The following is a 22,863-nucleotide window of genomic DNA, read 5'->3' as shown; positions in this document are numbered from 1 at the left end:
AAGAGACATCCCTTTAGGAGGACCATCAGGAGAGGCAGAAAAAAGAACAAATGCAGAGAAAAAAGAAAGCAAGTCTCCTGGAGACGATAACCGAAGAAAAAGAAGAGTTGACCGTTATAAACCTCACCTTATTTTATCAAAAGGCCTGAATTTTGGCCTTAAACAAAAGTTTGATCAGGTCAACTTTGAGGTTGACCTCTTCAAAGGGGTAAGAAAAATGAATTTAAAAAAATGGTTCTCGAATTTAAACACACATAAAGAGAGAAATAAAGAAAAAGGGGAATCCCCAATAAATATAGGCCCCCTAGGCCTTTTTGTGCACAACCCCCCTGATGAAAAAGAATCCGAATGTTTACTAGCCCTCACAGAAGGAGGGAATACAGAAAACCTAGAAATAGAATCATTCAGAGGAGGTAATCCATCTACGTTTGACCCCCCTACGATACCAGGCAGTTCCGTCGACCTGTTCCAACAAAAAGTGATACAGGATATCAGCATTAGTGATAGAGGACGACAATGATAACATCTCAAACAAAGAAAGGAAGGCACTAAAATGGTTAAAAGATAATAAAGAACTGGTCATAAAATGGGCGGATAAGGGGGGAAATGTCGTAGTAATGACTCGTGAAAACTATATTAGAGGCAGAAAGACAATTAAAAGACCCTCAAAACTATGAACAGCTAAGTCACGATCCTATTTCTAAAATTAAAAACAAGTTGGAATCTCTATTAAGAACTTACGTCATAAAAGGCATAATTTCTCGTACTACAGCAGAGAAACTAATACCCCCTTACCCAAATAAACCAGGATGGTAATTCCTACCAAAAATTCATAAGTCCAAGACAAATCCGCCAGGACGCCCAATCGTAGCCGGTATTGGTTCAATCACTGTACCACTATCCAAGTATATTGACTGGATGCTCCGACCATTACTATCAAAGATTCCATCGTATTTAAAAGATACAAACGACTTTCTAAAAGCAATAAGAGACAGCATTTGGCAGGGTGAAGTATATTTAGCAACATGTAGAAAGCCTGTATAGCAGAATTCCACACTCAATCGGTATAGAAGCCATTAAAATATACTTACAAGAGCACAAAAAGATAGCGACATCATTTCTTTCATATGTGTTTTTTTGTGTCTTTTGTGTCTTTCATATGTGTCTTTCATATGTGTTATGTGTTTTCATATGTGTTTTCATATGTGTTTCATATGTATTTCATACTGTCCAACAACACATTCCAGTTTGCAGATACATGGTTCAAACAATTAGTAGGTACCGCCATGGGTACACCTGCAGCATGCACGTACGCTAATATTTTTTTAGGCTACCTCGAAGATAAACATGTATATACACCCAGTAACCCATTTCTTAAAAATATTAAAATATATCATCGCTATGTGGACGATATTTTTATCGTCTGGTCAGGCACCACAATTGAATTTACAAATTTTTTGTCCTACCTTAATCAAAATTCAATTAATATGGCTTTTACCCATAAAATAGACCCCCAAAAAATAGAATTTCTTGATGTAGAAGTATACATAGAAAATAACAGCATTACAACAACTATGTACAGAAAACCAACATCGACTAACTCTTATTTACACTATTCCAGTTACCACCCAGCCTACGTGAAAAAAGCGATCCCATATGGGCAATATATCCGTCTTAGACGTATTAATAGCAATGACGAGCCTTAAAGCCTTAAATACGACCCCAGAGCAATTATTGAACAAATCTCAAAAAATCCAAGAAATTAGAAAATTTAGTTTTTTCATTCGAGTACAATGCCCTAGCCCCAAAAATCAAGAATGCCATTAAGAAGAATTGGTACATGATAAAATCCAACCCTTCACTCAACTGTGGCAGAGAACGGACCACTAGTCACGTTCCGAAGAGGCAAAACGATCAAAGACCACTTAGTTCGCAGCATACTCCCACGGCTATCAAAAGAAGAGAACTGGTTAAATAAAAGTACCCCAATCGGAAACCACAAATGCGGTAGCTGCAACCACTGTACACAGATGCTGACAGGAAAACAGGGTAAAACAGTTCATAACCTCTAGGACATGCTATGTTATTTACGCCATTTTCTGCCCATGTAAGCGGTTTTATATAGGCCAAACAACCAGAGCCATGTTCACAAGGTTTAGGGAACATAAACACTCAATCACAAGCGGTATAGGAGCACCACGCTTGATCGAACATAAAGAATCAGTACACAAAGGAAATGTTAATTCATTGACATTTGCAGGTTTAGAACAAGTTCCCATACCTATGTACGGAGGTGATAGACATAAATTATTATTAAGAAAAGAAGCTCAATGGATCATGAGAACAGACGCGATGGGCCATCTAGGCTTAAACGATAAAAATGACATGGGAGTGTTTCTGTAGAAAATATCCATATATTAAAAAAAAAGGTATAAAGCCGATCGACATTGCTATAGTTGTACAGGCCTGCATTTCCCGGTCCTCCTCCCATAAATATGTATGTCTAGAACATAACATATATGATAAAAATGTTATTTGCGAATAAGTATGATAATATAGATAGGATCTAAATAATTGAGCGTCCAATATCTAAGTAATGCTTAAGTAAGCTAATGCCTAGTGATTAAGTAATGCTCAAGTAAGTTATGCAATATGACAAACTGCTATGCTGTGTCTTATGCCAAATTTATGTAAATGTATGAGATATGTAATAAGCACTAGGCTTCCGAATACTTACTCTAGACAACTGCTCTGCATAGACCTATCCTCTTTTCGTAAAAACAGGGAGTCCCGAAAGTAGAACCACGTACCCTTAAAGTCAATCACTTTATCTTCAGTCTCCTTTCTAGTCCGACTGCACGCAAACGTCCCTATTCAGGTTCGACAGTGGGTAACGGTTTTCATTTGGGTCCGCCTATGCTGTCCAGTGAGGCTCCGCCTACCCGTTGTAAGAACCTGATCCAATTGGCTGCGAGCAGTACAGCTGTTTCCCTTCTGGTCCGACAATGTATTTTGCTAGATTAAAGGGGCGGAGCTGATGCTAAGTTACTCCGCCTCATTCTGTTTTTAACCAATCACATATCTATTATGGTGAAGGTGTGTCCAAGCTACGTAGTAGCTACTTTTGGCGGCCTGATTTAAAAACCAGGTGTGAACGCCAAAGGTTTCAGGCAAGATGAAGCATTGACAGTAACGCGAAACGACTGGTCCCTGGAACGCTCCTAAGCATTATATTCTCTTCTCCCTATGAACACATGGCAATTTTAAAGATGTACGAATAAACGAAGAATTTTAAGAAAAGTGGTGAGTGCCTACCTTTCTTTTTTCCTCAAATTTTGCATAAATAAAATTGATCTGCTAGTATGACAATGTAGTTTTCATAAAAACTTTTATTGAAGATAATTCAATTCACATTTTTTGTCTTGGAAATATTTATCACACAAAAGGTAGGTTTTCAGATTTCCAACATCAAAACGGCCCGATATGCTGTAGAAATACACAGGTTTCCTGAAATGACAAAAAAATCCAATATCAAATACAGCTTTTCACAATGAAATTGTCAGAACTCACAAATTGTTCTGATGAGATCAGGTTTCAGGCTTCTTGGTGGAGAACCACACCCAGTGCTGCCTGTGATTGACAGCTCCATTTCTGATCCTGGGAAAGCTGGGTGTGTCTCGGAACTAGTTTTGCCTGCAGCTGCGGTTTGAGTGATGGACGGCTGAGCCAATCAGTGCTGGATGTAGTGTCCATTACTGCCTTATATTCTGCCCAGCCCTTCATTGGCTGCTGGTTATTGCAGTCTGTGTATCTAGTGCTTTTGCCATTGTGTTTCTTGCAATTCTGTGTATTGACTTCTGCTTTGCCTACTGACCATTCTATTTGACCCAGTTTGTTTGACTGTCTGTATCAGTTGTTTGTCCGCCTGTACCGTTTATTTCCTTGTGTGACCCCACATTCCTGTCTGTCTTGTGTCGGTTTCTATTACCAGTGTGAACACTGACCTATATCTGTATTCCGGCTACCTGTCCGCTCCACCATCCAGCAGCTGCCAGACTAAGTAAGTTTTCCCTTTCATCTTGTAGGGTCACTCAGGGACCGTCAGATAGGTTCCTGATAGTGGGTTAGCCCTTACCAGGGTGGTTTATCTGCTTTAGGCAGGGCCTTAGCCCACAGGGACGTCTCAGGGTGAGTTCGCCACCACTTACCTAGTCTGACAGCTAGCGCCAAGCCTGGTTGTGTTTGCGCGGTTGCTGGACAGGTACTGACAGAAACAAATTGAGAATGTACTTGCATTTTAAGAGGGAACTGTGCCTAGTTATACAGAAAAGGCTTTGCCTTGATCAAAAGGCCATTTTTGTATGTCATCCCAGCAGCAACAGCAGATATTGTCACATTTTATTTTATATCCTATTCTCTAGAGATAATCGCAATGCCTTTCAAACTGCAATGCAATTATTATCCCCCATTATGCCCCCGATGTAGAATTGTACGTTGCATCCATCCACTAGATATATGTATATACGTTGTCCATCCGCAAGATATATCTTGATGCCTGCTGATGTATCAGACGGGACCTTCATCAGCTGGCACACAAGCTGCCCCCTAATGCCCGCCTATGTCTCAATATGTGCCCCTATATGACTTGGTAATTATGAATTCAATTGGTTCTTTAAAACAAATTTGTTTCTGAAGATATTCAGTCACATGCCATGTATACGTATTAATATATAAAAGTTTAAAGGGGTATTCCCATCTGGGCATTTATATTTAATTTCATTTATTTGCTATATATAAACATTTCTTCAATTGGATGTTATTAAAAAAAAAATGTTCCCTTAGAAACGAGATGTCTCATAAATGTAGTCATGTTGTCCCTTAGAAACGAGATGGCTTCCTCGGATACGAACACCTCACATTTTGGCAGCAGTGGCCAGTCCTGCCTGACCATCTGGATTCAGCTATCATTACCACAGGACGGCTGTGGGACCTGCAGTAACTCCCGGACATTTCATATACAAAAAACCTTTTGTTTCTTTGTGAAATCCTTCCAGCAGAGGTGGCCGTATCCGAGGAGTCAGTCTCGTTTCTAAGGGACCATATGACTACATTTCTGAGAAATTATATTCACACAGGAACATTTTTTTTAATGACATCTAATTGAAGAAATGTTTATATATGGCAGATTAATGAATCTGAATGTGAATGCGAGAGAGAATACGAGAGTACACTTTGTACATGTTTGCAGGTTTGTTACCTTGTCACAAGCCAAGATAAAAAGTGACCTGGGGCATCTTTTTCATTCAGTGGTGCATCCTGAAAGAAATATTTATAGTGCATATAAGTAAAACTTTTTTTGAGAAAAAAAAAATTCAATATTCTAATTGTTCCATACAGGCAGGGCCGATTCTAGCCTTTTTGCTGCCTAACGCGAAAATTAAAATGCTGCCCGCCCGCCTTCCCCCACCCCCTTTACCCTGCTGTTTTATCCTGATCCATGGATATATTCTGCTGAATGAATTACCTTTTGAGATGTTGATCTACTCCATCAGGAAGAGAACTTCATAATGACTTCTTCCATCCAATGGTCTATCACGGTTGACTTTGCTGCCAGATATTCTTCAGCTCCAGGCAGAACATCTCCACACTGAGCCCATAAAATAGTCACTTACAGCAGAGGTCCCCAACCGCTGACAGCTAGCTCCGACAACTACTCACAACACAACAGACCTCAATTTTCTCCATATGCAGACAGTCCCCGGGTTACGTACAAGATAGGGTCCAGAAATTTGTTCTTAAGTTGAATTTGTAAGTAAGTCGAAACTGTATATTTTATCATTGTAGATGCAGAAAAAAAAGTTTTTGGCCCCAGAGTTTAAACATTTTTTTGCTGTAATGGGACCAAGGATTATCAATAAAGCTTCAATACAGACACCTTATAGCTGATTATTGCAATCTAAGATTATAGTAAAGCATTCAGAAAGATTCACCAGAGGTCAGAGGGTTCTGTCTGTAGCTATGGGTTGTCTGTAAGTCTGGTGCCCTTAAGTAGGGGACCGCCTGTATAAAACATCCACAGTATGACCCTAGTATATTAGAATATCTACTTTATATCTACTACATTCCTCCTGAATAAATTGCCATATAATACCTCCACTAAAATGATACATATATGCAGGGTCTCATTTTTTTATTATTGTATATAGTCCCACCCCCATATACAGATCCACCGCCAGGTATAATTTTATAAAGCCCCCGAAATACAGATTCACCCCACCCCCCAGTCTTAATTGTATAGAGAGTCCTATAACCAGCCACCCAACTTAAAAATAATCATGCCCCAATATGCAGACCCCCCCCCCCCAGTGTAATTATATGCAATATCCCATATACAGTTACTTCTCTACTAAGATAGTTACAAGCAGCACTCCTCCCCCAGTTTAATTAAAATTCTGCCCCCATATAAAGGTCCTCCCAGATGTATTTGCTTAACTTTGCTTCCTATATACAGTCATGGCCATAAGTTTTGAGAATAACACAAATATTATATTTTCACATGATCTGTTGCCCTCTGGTTTTTATGTGTTTGTCAGATGTTTTTATCACATACAGAAATACAAGTGCAATCATATTATGAGTAACAAAATCTTTTTTTAGCAGTTAGAATGAGTTAATGCAGCAAGTCAATATTTGCAGTGTTGATCCTTCTTCTTTAGGACCTCTGCAATTCTCCCTGGCATGCTCTCAATCAACTTCTGGACCAAATCCTGACTGATGACAGTCCATTCGTGCACAATCAATGCTTGTATTTTGTCACAATTTGTTGGTTTTTGTTTTTCCACTTGTCTCTTGATGATTGACCACAAGTTCTCAATGGGATTAAGATCTGGGGAGTTTCCAGGCCATGGACCCAAAATCTCTACGTTTTGTTCCCTGAGCCATTTAGTTATCACCTTTGCTTTATGGCAAGATGCTCCATCATGCTGGAAAAGGCATTGTTGATCACCAAACTGCTCTTGGACGGTTGGGAGAAGTTGCTCTTAGAGGACATTCTGGTACCATTCTTTATTCATGGATGCGTTTTTAGGCAAGACTGTGAGAGAGCCGATTCCCTTGGCCGAGAAGCAACTCCACACATGAATGGTTGCAGGATGCTTTACAGTTGGCATGAGGCAAGACTGGTGGTATCGCTCACCTTGTCTTCTCCGAACAAGCTGTTTTCCAGATGTTCCAAACAATTGAGAAAATGACTTTACCCGCCTCACAGTTCATGCCGATGCACACACACCTGCCTGCTGCCATTCCTGAGCAAGCTCTGCACTGCTGATAGCCCCATCCCGAAGCTGAAACACTTAAGAGATGGTCCTGGTGCTTGCTGGTCCTTCTTTGGCGCCCTGGAGCCTTTTTGGCAACAATGGAACCTCTCTCCTTGAATTCCTTGATGATGCGATAAATTGTTGACTGAGGTGCAATCTTTCTAGCTGCGATACTCTTCGCTGTTAGGCCAGTTTTTTGCAGTGCAATGATGACTGCACGTGTTTCTTTAGAGAAACAATGATGCCAAGCACCAGCCTCCTTTTATAGTGTCCAGTGATGTGATTCTTAGTTAGTCATGACAGATTGATCTCCAGCCCTGTCCTCATCAACACCCACACCTGTGTTACTGGAGCAATCACTGAAATGATGTTAGCTGCTCCTTTTAAGGCAGGCCTGCAATGAAGTTGAAATGTGTTTTTGGGGAAAAAGTTCATTTTGTAGGCAAATATTGACTTTGCAATTAATTGCTATTAAGCTTATCACTCTTTATAACATTCTGGAGTATATGCAAATTGCCTTTATAAAACCTGATGCAGTAGACTTTGTAAAAATTAACATTTGTATCATTCTCAAAACTTATGGCCATGACTGTACAGTTCCCACACTCCAAGTATATTGTACAGGCCCCAACTAATATGGCCCTCAGTAAAATAATAAAAGTTTACTTGCCTCACATTACAGTGCTTCCACGCCGCTGCGGATGTCCTCTTCACTAGAGCTCCCTCTGACTCTTCCGCAGAGCAGTGGCCGCTGGCCTCAATGTAGGGATACAGGCAGCATGACGTCATCACACATCGCCTGCATCCTGCAGAAAGTACAGGGCGACACACACAGATGGAACTGGGTTTTTACGTTCTGCCTATGATTTCATTATTCTTGTAGGCGATTCCAGGGGCCATAGGCGCCCGAATCATCCACATCCAAGTACATTCTGCTGCTTGCTTAAGGGCTCCAGCATTTGCCGAAGCTAGGCTAGCGCTAGCAGATGCAGCCCTATGTGCACACGGCTGTGTTGCAAACACAGATTGGCCTGGGTGTAGCCCAGAGGTGCCAGTTGTCGAAAAGCACAAGCGAAAAGTCAAGGTGCAGTGAGAAACTGTGTGATCACTGCACCATGACTATGCAAAATAGAGGTTGTGTGCATACAAACTGCGTTTGATCTGTATTTTACATTTCATGTGCATCATGAGTAGCAAATATGTGTTCTGGGGGAGTTACGTCAGATGTGCTTGAAATGCATTTCAAAATGCAGATCAAGCAAATCATGTGAATAAAGCCTTAGGGTGAAGACACACGTGGCGTTTTTAGGCCGTTTTTGGGCCAGTTGCGTTTTTGACAGGTCTGACCAATTATCTTAATTCAAACTGGTCAAAAACGCATGCGTTTTCCAAAAACGCATGCGTTTTCTACAATCTGAAAACGCACTAACTAAAAACGTCCCAAAAACGGCATAAAAAAATGCCACATGTGTCTGCACCCTTAGAAGTGGGAGACATGCAAAAAAATTTTTTTACCATGACCAAGCTTTGGCACAGCACACTATTCTACACTTCATACACTTCAAAGAAAGTTACAGAAAGAATATAGCTCAGAGATGTCACATTAGTTACACATTAGTTAGACACAGTAGTTACGCACAGTAGTCACATTATAAACATTGGGTGGCAGATGGGTGGAAGCCTTAACGTTCCTGATAATTAGGCAAGAATGCTTAAAATGCTTCTTCAAACACAGTGCCCATCTACCTTACTTTACAGGGCACAACACCAGAACATATGAAACTACCTCAAAGAAGCAGAAGCGACCCATAGATTTGTTGTACCCTGCTTACCTGCATCAGTTTATATTTAGTTCATAAATTTTTCTTCACATCAGCAAAAAAAGAACAAAACTGATGGTTTGCCAAACAGTGGGGAAAAAAAGACTAAACTTAAATGTTATCAGGTTTTTTTTTCAAGGGATATTTATTATCCCCCTTCTCGGGGTTCTTCTCTAGAAACTTCTTGGGGAAGAACAGCCTAGGTCCTCAGCACTAGTATGGTAGCCTGAGGGGCACTAGTTACCGCCTGGGTAGTGAGCTGAGTCATAGACCTGAGGTATGTTTCCATGATGGAGGCCCAAGTTATGCCTCAAAGCTGTTGAGCAGCGGATGGCCTCCGGATGGGGTGCGTTGCCAATACGATCACAGTCTCTTATTTCGGATCAATAGTGGGGAAAAAAGGCTCTTTTTTGTAATTTATAGTATTTTTTTTTTTTATTTTCAAATTAACTCAAAATGAACATTATTGTTGAATTCCCTATTTTGTCATTTTGATATACAATATGTATAGTCTCGGGCAAACGGGCCGACTATTGCAATGGATGCTTTTTGTAATGTGTTTTTACTTTATATGTCCCCCATGAGGTTATAAAAGACCCCTGGGTGACATTTTCACTTTTTTTCTTTTCTTTTATAAATTTTCCCCTGTAACTGAGGCATCTATAAGAGCCTCAGTTACAGGGAAAAATGAACACCTGTGACTGTGGATTCGGTTCAAAGCAGGACTGGGTCAAGTTAGACCCAGCAGTTCTGATGAACCCCTTTAGACCCAGCGGACATGAGACACCGGCTCCGCTCCTGCATGCATCGGGCTCATTCAGCGCAATGTACTGGGGAGCGGAGAAGGGAGAAGCGGTAACAAACTGCATCTCCCTTCTCCCTGGTGTCCCCGGGAGTCGCTGACCCGGAGACTGAGCACTGCTCCCGTAGCTAGCGCGGGAGCAGTAGAAAACTGCATCGATGTCTGGAGACGTTGCTGCACCCGCTGATGTCTGAAGTAAGCGGGCGGTCCGAATAAAGTTAATAAAAGATCAAGCAGTACAACCTAAACGTGTGATTAAACCATCTCAGAAGATTAGAGGGAACTTTGAAGCTACTAGAGACGAATTCTGTGACAATCTAGATGACCTATGGGAAAGAGTTGAACATTATATATAGTGTACCACAGTGATGCAGCAAAGTTAACCGCATGTTTGAACCGTTTATCTGCTGCTTATAACCACTACCAGAGACTCTGCAAAGTATGTGACATTTTTGAATAACTCAGATTTTGATGATGCTTCACCAGAGCTGGTTGAGAGAGAGGCTCAGTTCCAAGGAATGCCTTAGTGCAAAGTGCCAAGGATAATGTAGAGCTCCGCATCGCACACTTAGAAGAAGTGAAGTCACATAGGTCAGCTTCCAGAAGTACATCCTTGTCTTACAGATCATCTTTCTCCAGAAGGTAGAAGAAGCTAGTTTTAGAAGTTCCTTTGTTAAGAAGGAAGAAGAGGCAGAAGCTCAGCTAAAAATTCTCCAAATGGAAAAGGAAGCCAAGTTGTCCTAGCCAAGTTGAAAGTTCTTGAACAAGCCTTTGACCAAGATACTGATTTACACTGCCAAATAACAGGATAAGTGGAAGATGCTACCAACCATACAGCTGACTATGTTTTGAAGCAATCTTCACCTGTGCCTTCTGTTAGCCACCAAGACTTAACTCTGAAAACAGAAACTTCTAATTTGTAAAGATCTTCACCACTTTGAGCCTACCACACATATGTTCCTGCACAGCAGTGGATGTTGCCATTTACCAGTCACATGGTAACTACCAGCATCCAGCAAGCAGATGCTCAAGAGACCAAACCACAACTTAATCCTCAGGCTTCATCATTTTCTCCTCATTTGTCACAACCTCATACACCACAAGCACAACAATCTGATCCAGCCAATTGGGAGATCAGACATGTCAGACTTTGCCAGATACATTTATTAAAATGGACAGATACAGGGAACACAATGGGGAGAATGTATTAACGCCACAATCCTGGTGGTGTTCTGCCTAAAACAATTAAAATGTTTAAAATGCCGTGCACCAGAGTAATCAAGGCTTTTAGACCATTTTTTGGCAGCTTTCCAACTTGCCAGAATAAGGGGTGTGGCCTAATGAGAAAGGGGCGTGGCTGGTGGAAAATTCTGGCGCACAGTTTAGTCCAACTAAAAGTAGGTCTAAAGTAGGAACCTGCACCAGAATTCATCATGAACGTGAAAAATCTGAAGCAGCAAAAGACTAGCGTATTCCAGCTAGCAACTGGTGGATCCTGAGACACATTGTTAAATCCCCCCCCCCCCCCAATGTGTCTTTTCCACCTTTTGCTTATTTTTCTAGATTTATCAGTGACCAAGCTCAGAAGAAGAACGATCCAAGCTTTGACTTCACAGATTCTACTCTACCATCTTCATCACCATGCTCAAGGTATGATAAAGCTATAGACAAACGAAGAGACTTAAGGGGAACAGTGTCAGTTAGAAAGACAAACATCCTGCATACAGCATCTGCCAGTACTAAACAGGACTCTCCAGTCCTTAAAGGTGTTCTCCGGAGGTGGAAAAACATGGCTGCTTTCTTCCAAAAACCGCGCCACACCTGACCATGGTGTGTGCAGGTATTGCAGCTCAGCTGGAGCTTAGTTGCTATACCACACACTACCCATGGTCAGGAGGGGTGCTGTGTTTGGAAGAAAGCAGCCATGTTTTTCAACCTCTGGAGAACCCCTTTAAAGAAAGGGACCCTAATCGCATGTGCCCTATACATATAAGACCATATCCTCTCAAAGATTGTTGTGGATTAGGGGCAAAGACTTTACAAGAGCGCAAAAATACTCTCAAGGAGCTTGTAGTGTGTTACAAGTGTTGTGCTTCCTCAGAACACATTGCAAAAGACTATAAGGATGCCATCAAGTGTACTGAATGCAATATTGACAGGCATGCTATAGCTATGCATCTTACTTCATCTGACGCGATACCTCAAGCAGGATATGGCAAAGAGAATGGTCCTAGATGCTGTGCCAAGGTGTGCCTGGTCAAGGTCTATCTGGAAGGGCCACTAAAATGTACACTCACCGGCCACTTTATTAGGTACACCTGTCCAACTGCTCGTTAACACTTAATTTCTAATCAGCCAATCACATGGTGGCAACTCAGTGCATTTAGGCATGTAGACATGGTCAAGACAATCTCCTGCAGTTCAAACCGAGCATCAGTATGGGGAAGAAAGGTGATTTGAGTGCCTTTGAACATGGCATGGTTGTTGGTGCCAGAAGGGCTGGTCTGAGTATTTCAGAAACTGCTGATCTACTGGGATTTTCACGCACAACCATCTCTAGGGTTTACAGAGAATGGTCCGAAAAAGAAAAAACATCCAGTGAGCAGCAGTTCTGTGGGCGGAAATGCCTTGTTGATGCCAGAGGTCAGAGGAGAATGTGATCTCTGAATGCACAGTACGTCGAACTTTGAGGCAGATGGGCTACAGCAGCAGAAGACCACACCGGGTGCCACTCCTTTCAGCTAAGAACAGGAAACTGAGGCTACAATTTGCACAAGCTCATCGAAATTGGACAGTAGAAGATTGGAAAAACGTTGCCTGGTCTGATGAGTCTCGATTTCTGCTGCGACATTCGGATGGTAGGGTCAGAATTTGGCGTCAACAACATGAAAGCATGGATCCATCCTGCCTTGTATCAACAGTTCAGGCTGCTGGTGGTGGTGTCATGGTGTGGGGAATATTTTCTTGGCACTCTTTGGGCCCCTTGGTACCAATTGAGCATCGTTGCAACGCCACAGCCTACCTGAGTATTGTTGCTGACCATGTCCATCCCATTATGACCACAATGTACCCAACATCTGATGGCTACTTTCAGCAGGATAATGCGCCGTGTCATAAAGCTGGAATCATCTCAGACTGGTTTCTTGAACATGACAATGAGTTCACTGTACTCAAATGGCCTCCACAGTCACCAGATCTCAATCCAATAGAGCATCTTTGGGATGTGGTGGAACGGGAGATTTGCATCATGGATGTGCAGCCAACAAATCTGCGGCAACTGTGTCATGCCATCAGGTCAATATGGACCAAAATCTCTGAGGAATGCTTCCAGCACCTTGTTGAATCTATGCCACGAAGAATTGAGGCAGTTCTGAAGGCAAAAGTGGGTCCAACCCGTTACTAGCATGGTGTACCTAATAAAGTGGCTGGTGAGTGTATGCCATAATAGGCAAGCAAAGCAACAGGTCTCTAACAAAGCCTAAATTCTTTGAGATATAAAGGGTGAAGACTTTAAAAAAAATCAAAAAACAATGTTCTTTACAAGAACATAGCATCACCATACAGCCTTAACACCTGCTCTTGTTGTGTAGAGACTTTTGGAAGAAGAGACACAGGATACGTTGTATGTTCAATTAAAGGGGATAGTTGCATACCCTTACCAACATTAATTGAATGTGACCAGATACCTGATGAAAGAGACAGAATTCCTACACCAGAAGCGGCATATCATCATCCCCACCTGAGGCACCTAGTTGGTGAAATCCCTTCAATGGACATGAATGCTGAAAATCTATTGTTACTTGGAACAGCAAATCAAAGAAGTAGCAGCACTCAGTGTCCAATTCGAAGGTGTTTATTCACCAGTTGAAAGTACACCTGGTGAATAAACACCTTCGAATTGGACACGGAGTGCTGCTACTTCTTTGATTTGCTGTTTGAATGTAGCGGTCTTGGATCAGACACGCCTTAGCTTGCACCCATCGGGTTGAACCCCTTTTTTTCTAAACTGTGCCGCCCACCCACATAGCAGTTATTGTTACTTGGAAGATATATTTTGAGAGTTCATAAGCTATGTCAACAATGCAATGGTCCAGACGATGCCCCATATGCACAAAGACTTGACTTAAGCTGGGTGATTGTAAGCGATGTATGTATGTTTGGATAAAAGCCATAAACCATCTCAAGTGAACGCCTTCAAAACCTATGTGCTCAAAAATGGTCACACAACTCACTTTAAGCCATGTTCTCATCATTATGAGGTAAAGGAAAAGCTGTGTAACCTCATCCATCCTACCGCTTATGATGAATTAGGAACATCAGTGTTTTGCACAACACCAGATGACAACAAAGTAGCTATGTACGTAGAAGACAAAGATTTTGTTGAAATAATGGACAGAGAATTCTTCAAGGAAGAATCTAACCACTGGGATGACCCATTGCCGCCCAAAAAGCAGCAAAGGTGGGAGTCCTGGAAAAAATCTCGACATGCCTTAAATAAGATTCAGATACCTCGATGCTAAACTCCAGCATCTCTTGCCTCATGTCAAAGAAAGGAGATCCAAGTCTTCTCAGATGTATCTACTGAGGCCATAGCAGCTGCAGCCTACTTGAAGGACCAGAAAGTGGAAAGAAACAAATGACCCATGGGACTTATCTCGAAGACCTTTCCTAGTGAAGATGTTTTGCAAAGTGCATCACAAGGGAAGGTGACTCCAAGTCCTTTATCAGACGTATATCTGAGATTGTCTTCCTCTTGCCTGTTGAGAAGTAAATCCCAGGGACTTTCAAAGATCTTTGATTGACTTATGCATCTTATCATTGGACCTTACCAAGAAAGGTTGCCTGCAGTATGCACTTGGCATATTAGCCTTTATACTATCCATTTCAGTCATTGTTGTGTTTTGCTTGTGTATTTTGTCTTTCAGGTTCCAGAATCTTCGTTGGAGCACATTATAGAAATTACTTGTAATGGTAACGTCAGTGAATATATTTAAATCCCAAGGATTTCAGATGCGGAGTGGGCTGCTATCATTACAAAATGGGATCCATTTATTCTATTATGTTTCAATTAGTTTGTGCATTAAAGCCACCCTGTGGGTGTGTTCACACATTGCAGTTAGAAACTGCATCACAATTAGTTTTGGGGTGGTTTTAAGTGGTATTACTTATTTTAACAAGTGAAAGACATCAAATCAACAGGTGAATGAAATTTGTGGAACAGCTTTCTCCTTCAAAATCAAATTCGCCCATCCAGTTCATGTCTTTCACCTGCAAAATTGACAAAACTGCACCTAAAACCGCCTCATATCTAATTGCGATGCAGTTTTAACTGCAATGTGTGAACATTGTCACAGACAATGTCACAGACATCTTCCTCAGAGCTGGAGAATAGATTTAGTTTTGACCTTTATATGTCAACCCCAAAGATAAAGTGAATAAATCACCTCAAGCTCTACCATTGTATCTTCCCCACTGGATCTCCACATACAACTGGTGAAACTAGGGGAAAGAATATAACGAGTTTACTATCTGCCATTCGCTTGTACTGAGATGCTGCTCACAATCTTCAGGGACTTCTCTAAATGTACATTGGTGGCAGAATAAACCTCCTGTGCTGCAGGAAACTTTCGTGGACTTGAGTTTTGTCTGGCTGAATTTTCTCCTGTGCAAAACAATCCTGGTACAATCCTGGTACAGGATTCTTTTCCACAAAAAAGACCCCACATTAGGCTTATTACTATCACCTAGCAGTACTAAACAATATCCAAGAAGGAATACCTGGCTAGACCTTGGGATGATGACACACGTAGCGCTTTGTCTGCGTTTGAAAACGCAAACACAGACAAAGCCGGGCCTCGGCCCGATCGCATCGGTGCTTCTATGGAAACGCCTGCGATCGGGAACGAGCCGCCGGTGTTTTGTGTTAATTTAATGCAAAACACCGGCAGCTTGTTCCCGATCGCAGGCATTTCCATAGAAACGCTGACAAAACGCAGACAAAGCGGTGCGTGTGGCACCAGCCTAGTCGGTTTTTTTAGATGTGGCCAACCATGATGCACAGTATGCTATTATGCCACTGAAATTAAAAGTGTTACATCCAGAATTGATGGTAATGTATTCCCTGTGAAGACTTTCATCAATTGCGATACATGCAATGTAGTTTATAAAAATGACTGTACAATTTGCAATTTATCTTATATCGGATATACACCACACAAATTAAAAAAACGCATTGCTGAACACATAAATGATATTACCAATGCAAATTAAAAAAACGTGTCCAGTGCCACACATCATTTCCGTACCATTCACCATGGAGAAAATTTTCCGGCAAGAGGTGGAGACAAAAGAAAGTGTCTTTTGAATAGGGAAGGTTTCTGGATTTTAGCATTGAACAGTGTTGTATGGGCAGACTGCTGTATGGGCACATGCCCGGGCATAGGACGGAAGCAGCGCCATTCAGAGCAGATCTGCATTGTCACATTTTACAGATGGTGTATAAATGTTTATTTTTTTGTAATTTTTACATATTTTTGAGGTATGAGATCCACTTTTCAGGTACATCATTTCCAGGGGGTTCAATAGCCAATAATCAGATTTTATTAACTCTTTCACACTCTAATGTGTTATCTTTATTCTCTGAGTCATCCCGATTAAAGCGATACCCCATTTATATGGCTTTTTTATGGTAAACTTGTTTTGCAGAATATAGAACTAATTTTGTGAGAAATCAGCTTGTTTTTGCATTGCCAGGTAACAATGGGCAGAACATTTATATTTTTTTTGTTTACAGAGCTGGTTTAGAGCTTATTTTTTGCGGGACAAGCTGTACTTTTTCTTGGTATCATGTTGGGGTAAATTTAACTTTTTTAGTTCAGTGACAATTTTATTTCATTGTACGGGTTGTTACGGACGTTGTGATACCCAAAATGTTGTGTTTTTTGGCGATTTTCATTTTTTTTAAATGTTTTATTTGATTACTGCATGGGATGGGACTTGAGGTGACTTTTATTCTTTTTTAATTTTTTTTTGTTGCACTTTTACTGTTTTATTTTGTCCCATTTGATCACTTGTTGATCACTAATGTATTGCAGCATATTACATAGTCAGACAATCACTGTTTAAACTATGTGGATTTGACACGCAAATCTGGCTCTATACTATAGTCACTTAAAGGTATGGCAATTCGCGTTATACAGATAGCCCACAACTGACATCTCACTACTGCAGATGCATGAATGTGAAACAGATTTCTTCCTATTTGATTTTGTCTAACTGCTATTTGGGGTATACAGATCCCCCTTAAAGAACATCCAGGGATTGGAGCAGGAATCGCTACTGCACAGTACAGTAGCAGCAGCTGGACGCTACAGACACCAAATCAAGTGTAAAATGTCAGGCTTGCAAATGGCCGACAGTTTTATAGGGCTGTGAGCCTGTGTGACATCACATAAGCGTGCCGGTCGCTGATTGACTTACAGGTCTGCAGATGTCAACGGGGGTGTTCCTGTCTCCTTCCCAGAGTTCTCTGCCCATGTAACACATTGTGCTCGCGCCCATTTAGCTAAAAAAAGAGGGAAGAAAAAACTTAGTTCCCACAAATCAGTGTAAACTTCGGCTTCGTGACGAATCAAATTTTTTGTGAAATTCGTGCCAAAGTGTCTTGACTGGTCATGATGCATATCCAGCACTATCTTGGCATCCCTCCTGGGGATCAGGTTCAGGTTCAGTCGGTCATAGGTAGGTGATGGGATCCAGAGTTCTCCTTTTTTCACAGGCCCTGATGCGTACTCAGAGTCTTCCTCTAGCGCCACAATTGGGACAATTCTCCGTCAGGCACTCGCTCACTAGAGAGATAGTCCAGCCTGGAGACTCATCCAGAGGTCTTTCTCTGCAGGTAGCGCAGACTTTACTCCTTGCAGTGCCTGCTACGCAACAACAAAACTTTTTGGGCATCTTGAAGCACAAAACGGGCATAGAATGCCAGCATCTCGACGTCTTCCCACTGAGCATCCGTGGAGGGTCCCTCCCACTGGTCAGGGAGATGGGACAGAGCATCGGCATTGTCATTGGTCTTGCCGGCCCGGTACTTGATAAACTTTGGTAAAGTTAAAGTTGGCTGATCTGGAGACCCACCGTTGCTACATGCGTTGTTATGATGCGCCAAGGGATTGTTATCTATGAAGACGGTTAAGAAGGAAGCAGACAGATAATCTTTGAACTTTTCGGTCACAGCCCAGACTAACGCCAGGAACACCAACTTGAATGAGCTGTAATTCTGGTCATTCTGGTCACCCTTTCAGTTCCATTCTGGACCTGTGATAGTACAGCCCCTAGTCCCTGCTTGCTGGCATCAGTGTAGAGTGTATAGGATAGATTATAATCTGGTAGACCCACTGGACCACCGTGGACGATGATGTAAGCCGATGCCTGGGACCAGTGTCTAAGTGGCACCCGGTTTTCATCAGAGCCCACCGCAAAGCCGGTTGGACTTACTGCGGCATGGTAGCACCAGGTCGTTCTGTGGTGGCTGCAAAGGTGAAGTCACAACGGGAAATAACACTAATCGCACAGATCATGGAAAACAAGCTTTTTCTAAGGCTGTGAGGCGCAAAGATCCGTCATGGAGTGCAAGGAGAGGCCAGTTTAAATAGCTTTATGGGAAATTGCCAGCACCAATTAATGGAGCTGTGGCCCTTTATCATAGTATATAAGGCTGGAAGGAGACGCAAGTCCATCAAGTCCAACCTTCAAGAATTAAATAAATGTTTTATCCCCATAACCCGTGATATTTTTTCTCTCCAGAAAGTCATCCAGGCCTCTCTTGAACATGTACATAGAGTCGGCCATAACAACCTCCTGCGGCAGAGAGTTCCACAGTCTCACTGCTCTTACAGTAAAGAACCTTTGTCTATGGTGATGGTAAAATCGCCTCTCCTCTAGGCGTAGAGGATGCCCCCTTGTCCTGGTCACAGGCCTAGGTATAAAAAGATCTTTGGAGAGATCCTTGTACTGTCCGTTCAGGTATTTGTACATTGTAATGAGGTCTCCCCTCAGTCGTCTTTTTTCTAAACTGAATAATCCCAAATTTTGTAATCTGTCAGTGTATTCTAATCCTCCCATTCCCCTAATAATCCTGGTTGCTCTCCTCTGCACCCGTTCCAGCTCTACTATATCCTTTTTATACACTGGTGCCCAAAACTGTACACAATATTCCATGTGTGGTCTGACCAGGGATTTGTATAAGGGCAAAACTATGTCTTTATCATGAGAATCTATTCCTCTCTTGATACATCCCATTATTTTATTTGCTTTAGCAGCAGCCGCCTGGCTCTGGTCACTAAAATTAAGTTTACCATCCACCAATACGCCCAAGTCCTTTTCAGCTTCAGTTTTACTAAGTAATTGACCGTTTAGAACATAATTATACTTTTTGTTTCCATGGCCCAAGTGCATAACTTTACATTTATCTACATTAAACCTCATCAACCATTTCTCTGCCCATCCCTCAAGCTTCCACAAATCCCTCTGTAATGCTAAACTATCGACCTCAGTATTTATTACTTTACACAGCTTAGTATCATCTGCAAATATTGAAACTTGACTGTGTAAACCCACTACAAGGTCATTAATAAAAATATTAAAAAGAAGTGGCCCCAATACTGACCCCTGTGGCACTCCACTGGTAACATCAACCCAATCTGAGAATGTGCCATTAATGACCACCCTCTGTTTTCTATCACTAAGCCAATTACTTACCCAGATACACAGATTTTCTCCTATTCCCAGCAGTCTCATTTTATATACCAACCTTTTATGTGGCACGGTGTCAAATGCCTTTGAGAAGTCCAGATATACAACATCCACAGCGTCCCCCAGATCCAGTCTTGAACTTACCTCCTCGTAGAAACCAATCAGATTAGTCTGACAGGACCAATCTCTCATAAACCCATGCTGACGCTGGGTTATAAGGTTGTGCACAGTGAGATACTCCAGGATAGCATCTCTAATAAACCCCTCAAATATTTTCCCCACCACAGCAGTTAGACTTACGGGTCTGTAGTTTCCAGGATCGCTATTTGATCCTTTTTTGTATATTGGTACCACATTTGCTATGCGCCATTCCTGTGGAACATAACCAGTCCTTTAAATCTGTTGAAGCCAGCGTGCGCGCACCCTAGGAGCCATGGACGCGCGAACACGGCCAACGGATCGGAAGCAGGAATGGGGACAGGTGAGACGCATGGGCACTGCGCATGCTGACACGGGCGGGATGGGGGGGGCGAACAGGTGAGGCCACGACCTGTTATATGGGTTGCCGGAGCACCCATGACAGTACCTTCCCCCTTTGGCCTCCCCCTATGGTCCAGGATATTTTCCTCAGGCTCACAAGATCTCTCCTCTAGCCCTCTGACCCGAACCCCTTCCAGTCAACCAGAAAGAACTGCTTACCCCTCACCGTTTTCGTATCTAGGATCTCTTTTACATTGAAGATATCGGCTTCAGGAGCAGGAGGAGGCACTTGTTGGGAGAAACATTTCTGGATTTGAGCAGCAAGACTTGGAAGGAGTTCGGGATGTGCATGGTGGGAGGAAGGTGCAGCTTGTAGGACACTGAGTTGACACCGAACATACCTGGAGGACAACCAGACTTTGTCACCTGGAGAGTAGATAGAAGGAGGCTTGCGTTTCTTATCAGCCTGGAGCTTGCGGGCAGAAGCCTGTAACTAGGAAAGGCAAGTCTGCTTCCAAATGGACTTTAGGTACTGTACCAATTCCTGAACAGCAGGAACATCCGATGACACAGGCAGAGGAAGAGGAGGGTGTGGATGCAGTCCATAATTGATAAAAAATGGAGCAGAGCCTGCGGATGCTGAGTCCAAGGAGTTGTAAGAAAACTCTGCCCATGGCAACAGAGTGGACCAATCATTCTGCAGGCAGAAACAAAATGGCGGAGATAGCAGTCCAGAACCTGGTTAACTCTTTCCACCTGCCCATTAGACTGGGGATGATAGGCGGAAGAAGAGTCCAATTTAACTTGAAGTTTGTTGCAGAGGGATCGCCAGAATTAAGAGACAAACTGAACACCCTGGTCAGAAACGATGTGCTGGGGAAGTCCATGGAGCTGGAAGATATGATGGAAGAACTGGCTAGCAAGATGTGGAGGAGATGGCAGACCTGGCAGAAGAACAAAATGGCACATTTTGGAAAAACGGTCGGTTACCACCCAGATGATGGTATTGTCTGATGAAGGCGACAGATCCGTGATGAAGTCCATAGCCACGTGAGTCCACGGGCAGCTGGGTATCGGCAACAGTGGAAGAAGACCAGCAGGTTTGAGATGTGAGAAAAAGATTTTTTTTACTCTGACCAGAGCTCCAAATGTTCACAACAAACTTTCCTTCCCGAATATCTTACAGTTATTTCATTTAAGGAGGTAGTTCTATGCTATATTGCACCAATGAAAAGGATTTTTTTCTTCCAACAAGAGTAAGTCACTATTCAGAACATCTTTAGTGCAGTTTCTCCTCCATCAAAACCACCATATACCATAGTAGAGCGCTGGAAGAAAATATGCGCACAAAATAGCGTAGTATGTCTTCACAATTCAAATTTTGTTGATAAAAGTTATACTCACAAGAGCACCTTAAAATGCGCATGTAAAACAATATAAAAGCGGGATGCCATTTTCACACGCTCGCCCGACCCTGGGTTTCACCATCCTAGGTTTCGTCCGGGCATTTAATGACGTCCAATTCCAATCCCTTCTCCAAACCACAGCTGTTCTATACATACACCAAACTACATAATTCATAGTAGATTACAAAATGTTATGCATAATATCATTGTTCCATACTATTTATACAATAAAATAATTTATAAATATATAAATATCCATTCTACATGACGGAGGTTGATTTCACTATTTTGCATATATGTACACTCCTTACTTAGGAGGAGGGTGATCTATCTTCTAAATCCACCTCCTGTAGCCTTTTTTAAAAAAAAGAGATTATCCCTCCTTTTCATTTCGTCCACGGTAGGAGTTCCCAATGCCCCTATCAAGAGGGTGGTGAGTACACACCTACTCATACGTCAGACCTCTCAGACCAATGGGTATATAGGCTTTTCAAGCAATCCTATCCAGTGCGGGCTATTCACATAATCCAACCGGATTTCTTGGAGAGACGCCCCCTTGGAGAGACACACCTTCTCCTCGGGAACCAATAGCGCAATACAGATTCTGTATTGAGTGAACTAAATCGCATCATTGGTCTCGTCCCACTGTGTTCACATACCTCTACCTTTATCCAACATATCCTAAGTCCACGTATCCCATTATGTCGGGGCACACCATCCAATTTCCCTTAAGTGTCATATCTCCCGTCATAGTTTCATACAATTTATACAATAAATTACATTCTCGCATTTTCATACTTGAAAAAATACCCCATATGTTAGCCTTCTTTATAAGCTCATATTTAATAGCGGCCATATATTAGTGAAAATAAATATCTCATTTGCTTGTTTCATACCTTCCATACATATATACAATTCCAAATGACTATAACTACTATTCCTACACCCAAGAGTGTCAAATCGTCATTATTCTCCTATATTAGTCGTAAATTTGATGTATAGCTAAAAATCTACAAATCGCTCTTCATATAACTGTACGATGTGGCCAAAATACCCGTCATTTACCCCCTTCTATCACGTTATGTTCTTCATGTCCTATTTTTAAATCAAAACTGAAGGAGCAGACCATTCATCCCTCTATATTGAATGTAACTCTTTTGACTCTATTTTCTTCTCGATATAGTTCCAAATCCAAATGAATTTTTGATTCACTTTTATGGTATGTAAATTTTAAGTTATAATCATTTGTATTAATATATTTTATGAACATTATCAATTCCTCATTA

General features: G+C 41.9%; 1 protein-coding gene across 4 annotated transcripts in view; it reads right to left on the bottom strand.

Annotated features, from left to right (window-relative positions):
* Positions 1-3,371: 3,371 nt before the first annotated feature.
* The window catches only part of LOC140075287 (UTP--glucose-1-phosphate uridylyltransferase-like), a 289,870-nt gene continuing 270,378 nt past the window's right edge, over positions 3,372-22,863 (bottom strand). For all 4 annotated transcript variants that reach the window (XM_072120957.1, XM_072120958.1, XM_072120959.1 and 1 more), the window contains 2 exons: positions 5,258-5,316; positions 3,372-3,507 (listed from right to left, as the gene is read on the bottom strand). In XM_072120957.1, the coding sequence (XP_071977058.1) occupies positions 3,390-3,507; positions 5,258-5,316 (177 nt within the window). In that variant the 3' untranslated portion in view covers positions 3,372-3,389. The remainder of the gene's footprint in view (positions 3,508-5,257; positions 5,317-22,863) is intronic.

The sequence above is a fragment of the Engystomops pustulosus genome, chromosome 8 (genome assembly GCF_040894005.1).
Source record: "Engystomops pustulosus chromosome 8, aEngPut4.maternal, whole genome shotgun sequence".
NCBI lineage: Eukaryota > Metazoa > Chordata > Amphibia > Anura > Leptodactylidae > Engystomops > Engystomops pustulosus.
This window is presented reverse-complemented; position numbering and strand designations above follow the sequence as displayed.